Source organism: Clupea harengus, chromosome 21, assembly GCF_900700415.2.
Source record: "Clupea harengus chromosome 21, Ch_v2.0.2, whole genome shotgun sequence".
In the NCBI taxonomy this organism is placed as follows: Eukaryota; Metazoa; Chordata; class Actinopteri; order Clupeiformes; family Clupeidae; genus Clupea; species Clupea harengus.
Window position 1 is genome coordinate 9,893,110 of NC_045172.1, and position 8,132 is coordinate 9,901,241.

Consider the following 8,132-nt stretch of genomic DNA (forward strand, 5'->3'; position numbering starts at 1 on the left):
ACACAGCTGTAATAATGTTTTAATTTCAGAAAAACTAAAACTACTTACCCTTCACAGTGGTGGTTTGGATGGTTTCTTCTTTTGGAGCAGCAGTTGAATCTGGTCTGTTCAGAAGTAACATGAGAAGTGAAATCAGTTCAAATGGTCAGAATCACAAGTTCTTCCAGAAGAAAACGGCTTAGAAACAGCTGCTGCCATGCATATTGTGCAGTTTTGTTGTCTTGCCCCTCCAGAGAAACAAACTGACACCATTATGGCATGTAGTAAAGTGAAGCGACCCAGATGCAATAGAAGGTAAAAGGAAGCTACAGGCACACCTAGCTGTGACTAGCAACCGACAAGATGCCGGCAAAGACAAAAGAGTTTACTGAAGCGTGGGGAGGTTGGTGTCTACACAGCATAGAGGTTCTACAGAGCCGTGTTGCAACCATGGGGTGAGGGTCCAGAGGCCTACCTGCACATGTCAGACCAGGAGCTGAAGGGCTCACTGAAGCAGATGATGCAGAGGACCAGGAAAACACCAGAGGGATGTAAATACAAGAATTTCCCCAGAAGTCTTTTAAAATTTGACTTCTTTTGTAAGGTGTTTTTGACATTGAGTTTTGTGTGATGGCATCCTAGTTTTCATATGAATGTATCATGAAAGCCATTGTGTATCTGGAAGGCTCAATAAACAATTGGAACAGGTACTGAATTGAATATTTCTATTCTATATATTCTATCTATTTCTATGTATATGTGTGTACCTATGTAAGTGTGTATGTGCGGTCAGTTGTTACTGTAGGATAGCCTTAATTTGGTTATTTCTGAGTGTAACAGAATACAGGACAAATGTGGAAAAATACAAGAGTATGTTTTTTTTCTTTAAAGGTTCTGGCTAGGGTTCCTCAATTTATTCCCGCCTGAGAATTTGTATTTGGTGCCAAGTAGAACATGCTCATTTTCAAACAATCCAACACTGAGAGACGTATAGTTCCGTATTTCTCAGAGAAGTTGTCCTTGGCACCAAAGGAGAATTTTCCGATGGGGACAAGTCAGGGCACTTTTTCTTCTAAGAGAGTGTTTATATTTTAACAGACATGCTCTGCTCCACACTACTACTCTCTTTCGAACAGAGAGAATCAAGGATATGTTCAAACCAACTGAAATATAGCATTGAACACTCACCTAGTGGATGAAGTCATTAATACTCTCTGAAAAAAGAATGAAAAGGCAAAGAAAATGAATGTGAGTTGGTATGTAATCAAACCGAATACACATAACATACTACAGTCAAGATATCTGGAAATGTTCTGGAAAATCCATGGCTTTGAAGCTTTAATCATTTATTTTCCCTCACATTTTGCACAAGGGTGAGATGCTCCTCTGACTGACTGAAGCTTCTGCCAATATCAAAAACAGTGGCTGTGCCATCTTGGCATTTTTCCATCCAGAACTGGTATTCGTCTCGCTCCGGCAGACGGTCCCAGAAGACCTTGAAGGCCTCCCACACAGTCTCCTGACACACTGCAGAAAAAAGTCACATACGTACACACATACATTAACAGATGTGACCATCAACCACATTATTATGCATGTTAAGGTGTCAACGTCGGAAATTCAGCTAGACCTCAGACAGCTGTGCAGTGGGTACCATTTTCATATAACCTGAAATTAATTTGCATTATAACCCATTACCACTATATGATACATGGTGCCAGTGCAAACATGTTATTTTTCAGTGTACTGCTATGTAATGTCTTGCCATTTTATACTCATTATTGTCTTACAAACTTTCATGTCTGGCCAGTGTGCACATTTACCATGTAAACATAGTAAAAAAAGAATTTAAACTATTTATCATTTAACGAAGAGCTAACTCAGTCCAATATTGACATATTGGAAAAAAGCAGTTCTTTTGAAAAGTGAGACTGTGATGGATATCCATGACCTGAAAATATCTGTTGAGCCATAACACCATGGCAGAGCCAGGCAAAGCTGTAGCGGAATTTGACATCCCTCGACCCATCAGCGCTGATGGATATCCATTAAAAAAAAAAAATAACTGCAATAACGGACACAATAATGGAAAGATTCTTGATCCCTGCACGCGTCATATATTCCAGACAGGGATTGGATTCTCAGCTTGGACGCAAATTGCTATTTAGACATGTGTTACTCCTCATTCTCTCTCAATGTAGCCTGTCTCTGGAAAAATAAATAACTGCAGGGACATTAACCCTTGACGATTTTCAACACCGGTGAACATTCTCCCTCTCAACAGGCCACATCTGCACGGTGAACTCGGGAAGCCCGAAAGACTAACCAGAAGCCCACTCACAAGGAGCCCTGGGTCTCTCATATTTTCCTGGCACCACAGCTCATCTGATCAATGTCTACTGCACCACTATTACAGAATGCTCTTATTAAAAAACAGTTCAACCTAGAGAACCATTAGGCAGTCATCAGCTTGGCTCTGTGAAAGAGCCCTCACAGATTCTCGTAAGAACCCTCATTTCAAGTTCTTTTTTGTGGAACCCTATTGAGGGTTCCTAAGCTTTATCTCAGCTATGCATTGCAGTTTTAGGCTTTGTGAATACAATAATAGTATAACATTTATAATAATAAAAGTAATAACAATAATAATATAGTAATAGTATAATAGTTAGTACGAGGAACTATTTACTTTTTTAATTACCTGTAATCTATATATACATATTAGTATAAGTATGAAAGTTCTAAAAAACCTTTTTTGATGATAGTTTTGTTTAGAGAATTCACTAGGGACCTAGTTTTGGAGGAGGTCACTTAGGCCTGGGTCTGCTAAGCCGGGGGACTTGCTAAGCCTCCACGGGCGTAGTGACACGTGCCGGATCTGCTCAGACTGATGGCCAGCTCAGGCAGGTGTGACTCTGACAGCCCCCGCTGACAGGCTGTAAGTAGTCACCTCAGGGTTGCCTCACGGGGATAGACTAGTGCAACGGTTTAGCAATCCTCCATGGTGTATTGTTAACGGCTGTTCAGTCCAACCATTATCAGTGCTGGCATGAAATGTAATGTCTGTGCTGACATTTGGCGAGTTGCTTGGGAACTTTCGTCAACACTTTTTTTTCCGGTATGATTAAACCTTATTCATCTTTCTGATGACAGTGGAAAGATGCAATGGTAAACAAGATGTAGTTGATAAGTTAATTGTGACAAGTAAGCAAGTTGCCTAATATGCCCCAGATTGTTTAACAGTTTGGTTTCTTAAAGTGATAGAAGTGTAGTCTATGGTTTCCTTTTGTGATGCCTGTCTACTTGCCTAAGATAATGTTCCCTGGTCATTGTAAACTACATCAAAACTAAGTCAAATTCTGACTAAACATTCTAACCACTTAACAAACAAAGACATCTTCGAAACTGTCGTACAGAAAAAGAGGTCTGCCAACCCAACAGCTTACCTCTGAGGTGAAAGTAGCTCAGGTGATTATGTATCACTTGCTGAACGGTTTCTTGTGAACAAAGTTTAACTCCGTTAGGAAACAGTATATCCCGTTTTCTTCTGGATAATGCCCCTTTCTCTTGATGTGATCTGTTAGGCAGGGCCTTTGAAAGAGACTGAGTAAATAAACCTTGATTTGCCTCTGAAGACATTGCTTGGCCATATCTCCGTACCAAAGTGTCCACGTGAATTCCACCAGAGGCATCTGAAAATAGGAAAGGAAAAGTGAGAAGTTGCTCGGACTCCTCATGGTTTGGTTTGATAATACAGGTGAGAATTTGGGATTCAGTACCTACCTGTGACTATGTAAAATATTCCTGTTAAAACCACCACCATCAAAATCCAAGAAACGCATCTCCATAGAGGGCCTGGCATTGTAGAGCTGTACTCCAAAAACACAATCTCAAAAAGCTTCGATTTTACCTCTTCTTAGTTAATTGATACACTGTTGATATGCATTTCCCATACACAAAATGTCATGGCCAAAAAATCTAGGCAAACCATATTACTATTTATTCCATTTCTCTGTAGGGGGTTGTCCCCCGGTTCCTAAGGGAAGCTCCTTCTCTACTGAAGACAGCTCCAAGCGCAGATAAGCAGATAGGACTTTACAAGATTTTTTTGCCCTCTAATCCTATTGGTTAAGCCCTTGAAGGAAGCCACTACAGAAGTCAGTGATACATTATAATTGCCATCTTGAAACAATGTGTGGACACTTATTGGCTAACTATATGTTCACACTTGGCCCATAATGATATATTTTAGTGTCAGGTGCCATTATTATTAGTATTGAGTTAATTACGTAATTCTGAAAATAATCTGTCTGGTCAAAATAGGATGTAATTCCTGCAACATATGGCCTTCCATGATATGCTCATGATACCATGGATAATGGTATATAAAGATCAGCCAGCCTGCAGTTCAGTCTGCAAACCAGAATATCATATAGCCCTCTAGACTGAGATACTCCTGATGACCTGTTAAACGTGTCACATTTTCTTTTTTTTCCCATTATAAATATGAATTAATTAATGTATTGTAGTTGTAATCTTATAACACATTCCAGTTGATAAATCAAATAACTCAAACCTTTATTAGATAACGTTGTGAATTCAGTTCTGTTGTATTTCATCCCAGCCAGATGGGCCTGGTTAATGTGAATGGCAGCGCTCAAGAGACCAGACACATCCACGGAAGCAGACAGTTGCCCTCGTCACGGAGCAGAAATATCAAAAGCAAGCCCTGTCAGCCAACAAAACACAGAGCGGGCCATGTTAGCTGTCTGGCATGAGCGGGTGGGATTGTCCCAGCAGATAGCGTGCCACCGCGGTTTGGGATTGATGTGGGGATATGTGTGTATCCTGACGCGTCAGGTCAGCTCAGCAGGTACCAGGTGGTCTTTCGCTGTGACCTGATCCTTTGAAATTCACTTTGACAGGGGCAGATTCTGTCAGGAGTGGGAGGTCAAAGTGCCAGTGAGAAAGGTCAGCGGGGTTTATACTAGGAGTCACACCTGGTGTTGTTCACTCTCTCTGCTGATTCCCTTCTTTGTTGTTCAGGTGGGAGTGGTCAAGGGGTTTTATCACATCTATTTATCTATATATGCTCATAAAACATTGAAATTACAGCAGTAGATTAACTGGTGAACAGATAGTTATTTACAACTTTAACACTTCATCTTATAATATATCTACCTTCTGTCTATATTCTAATTTAAGTTATATATGCATGTAGCCTATGGATCCAAAATCATTAGTTTGTTATTGGTCTTAAAATACTGGCATAAAATTAGATCCATTGTCTTTAGAAACTGCAGAGGGAGACAGACGGTCTACTGTAAATGCTACTGTTCACTCTAAGAACAAAGCCTGTTCTAAGAGCCTTGAAATGTAGCCAAGACTGATGGAAAAGTCTGTAAGGGAGTACCAGGACAGGTCAAACAAAAGCACAACTCTAGTAACAAGCAATGCAAAGCAGATCAGATTGTGCGGTAAGTATCTGTTCTATTCTTGTCCGGTCGAGTGTAATATCTTGTGTCTGTCTCGACCTAATAATAAACAAGTCTGTAGTAATACTTGGCCTTAGTGAGGTCTCAGACAGACAACCGTGGAGTAATCCCCATATTATGTGTGAAGTGAAAATCACAGGATAGCAAGTCTACAAGCAGCACTCAACATCTTTGCTGTGTGACTAATACGGCCAAGAGACAAATGTCTTCTTGGCTTGGCAAGACCTGGTGTGTTGCACAGGTAACACAGCAGCTGTGGTCCTGTAAAATGAGTTGCAAATGTCTTTACAGCCACTTCGATTGTACTAATGGATTGTTTACTCAACTGAGGTAATAACTGGAAAGCCACTTAACAGATTTACCATAGAAGAAAACAAATAAGGAAAACAAGGCTAATCAGAAAACACAAATGGGCAGGGTCATGTCAATGTAAAATGACATATGCAAAAAATGATTTTGGTCAATCATTAGTCCTACCTATTGTTTTTTTTTCTAAATGTATCTGGATCCTGTAGCCTATCAGAAAAGTTCTCGTTGGGGGCAGGCTTTTGTGGAGGGCAGATTATGGGGGAGACAGGAGGGTGGTCGGATCCCATCCTGGTCAGAGTCGATAAATCGCCCTAATCTCGTCGGCCGGCTCAGATTAGCTCAGACACAATCTAAGTTACCTCGCTGCCCTCTGCTTCCGACTGCCAAAAGAGACCCTGCCCAGACATCCAGTGTCAGCTCCAATTAGCCTGCGCTACAAACCACCTCTTCTGCTGCCGCAGTTCTACTTTTGTCCCTGTTGCCCTATTTACGTGTGCTTAAAATATACCACATTTAGGGTGTCTGAGGCAATTCAACCAAATTAAAATGTCTTAGTCTTAGTTATCACAGCAGATACGCCTAAGAGTTAAATGTAACATTGCATTGTGTTGAAATACCCAGAAACACATCCTACTTAGAAACATTTCCATTACATATTTTGGAAATTGCTCCCAATTAGTAGCAATCTGTATTTTCTCTGGCTAGGTGGTGGGTTGTGACTACTACCGCCGGTAGGCCTCCTTCTGTGGACTTTTGGATAAAGTGTCGGAGAGAAAAAGCTATTAGAATGGCAGTGAAGAAATGAGCGTCCTTATACAGGTAATGAGCCCAAAGCCTTTAAACCCACTACGGGAATCCCTCTAGTAACCCCCAGATTAATCTCCCCGTCCACACATTTAAATTAATGACAGAGGGAGCGAATCATCTGGCACCCCCAATCCAAATCCTCTTCCCGCTTCTTCTTGTCACTGGTCCATATTCTCGGATTCTTTGACTGCACTCCCCATTAACACTGGTTCCCAGCAGACTGAACACTTGATCCTCTTCTTCCTCTGAGGTGTCTGCACTATAGGGCTTTGAGACGAATAGAAGAGGGCAGTGAACTTTGACCTCCAGAGAAAGTGCAGTGTTAAAACTGAAGGAGGAGAATACTAACGGGATACCATTTAGGAGAAAGCCATGGAATGGATAATATTAAAAAGACAGGAAATGTTTGGACTATGTAGGTTCTGAAATACATATAATGAAGCACTCTAAAGTTTGTGGTTTATGAAATCACTCAAAGTGGTTAGGTTTTCATTTAGATTTGATGAATACGTAACAAAACTAAATAAAAACCCATTGACCTGCTACAATAAATAGAAACCAGTGTGTTGTTTAGCATGCCACTTCCATCAGAGGAATGGTAAGGGTTTGTCTTGTGCTTTAAACCAATATAGAGGTCACACTGTGTATAAGATTAGATTAGATCACCAGATGGGTCAGTTGAGGGACTGTGCGGCGAATCATAACAACACCGCTCTTACCATTGGATATATATTTACAATGCTCGATTGATTACTACATTCATACATTATAGTTGGTTCATACATTCCACAATAGTGGACAATACATAAAGCATATTTGTTGCATACGTCCATTCTGGCCCAAAGTGGTAGGGCCCAAGACATTAATGCAAGTACAGTATCTATGTGCAGGTCTGGGTACTGTAGTACTCCAGTGCTCTGTATGAAGAGAGATTTCTAAGGCCTTGCTCACTCTATGCTCTAAGTAATATATCAGGAACCGGATAATACTCATGGTAATGGTGTTTAGCACTTGATGAAGCGATTGTGGAGGTAGGATCTACTCTGCGGGGGGGCCGAAGGGTTTTGTCTCTGTCTAGGACCCCTCACAGCGGCTTCAATCCACAAATTACAGAGATACGGCATCTAATTACGTAAAAACCCCTCCTCAACCCCATTAACTGCATATGCCCACCTTTCTGGAAGCCCTTCTATATACCCACTTCACAAGCAGAAGGAAAAGCCCATCAAGCCTGTCCCTTGTGCATCGCCCAAAGCTCCGTAGCCCAATCTCACATGTGTCCTCCACACCCTCCAGGCTAAACAACGTGACAGACAGAATAAGCTGTGCACTGATGTGTCTCGGGTATATCCCCTCATTGTTCTAGACAGGGGAGAAACGACTATATACACGGAACGAGAGACCCACTCGGATCGCGGCCAAGCTACATAAACACAACAGGGGAGCAAAACGAGGTTTTGTTTTAATAATCACATTACAAGGGGTCATTTACCAAGCTTGCTCAATCGTCAGCCCTGGAAACTGAAGACGTTGGAGCCAAAGAGT

General features: G+C 41.3%; 1 protein-coding gene across 3 annotated transcripts in view; it reads right to left on the reverse strand.

Moving 5' to 3' along the window:
• Window positions 1–4,074, reverse strand: part of LOC105911648 (interphotoreceptor matrix proteoglycan 2-like) — a 51,047-nt gene extending 46,973 nt beyond the window's left edge. For all 3 annotated transcript variants that reach the window (XR_006151457.1, XM_031558379.2, XM_031558378.2), the window contains exons 1-6: window positions 3,760–4,074; window positions 3,423–3,668; window positions 1,340–1,506; window positions 1,168–1,193; window positions 455–487; window positions 49–104 (exon numbers count right to left, since the gene is read on the reverse strand). Coding sequence is in view for 2 of the 3 variants with exons in the window: in XM_031558379.2 (XP_031414239.1) it covers window positions 49–104; window positions 455–487; window positions 1,168–1,193; window positions 1,340–1,506; window positions 3,423–3,668; window positions 3,760–3,838 (607 nt within the window). In the remaining variant the exon portion in view is untranslated. The remainder of the gene's footprint in view (window positions 1–48; window positions 105–454; window positions 488–1,167; window positions 1,194–1,339; window positions 1,507–3,422; window positions 3,669–3,759) is intronic.
• Between the last annotated feature and the right edge of the window lie 4,058 nt (window positions 4,075–8,132).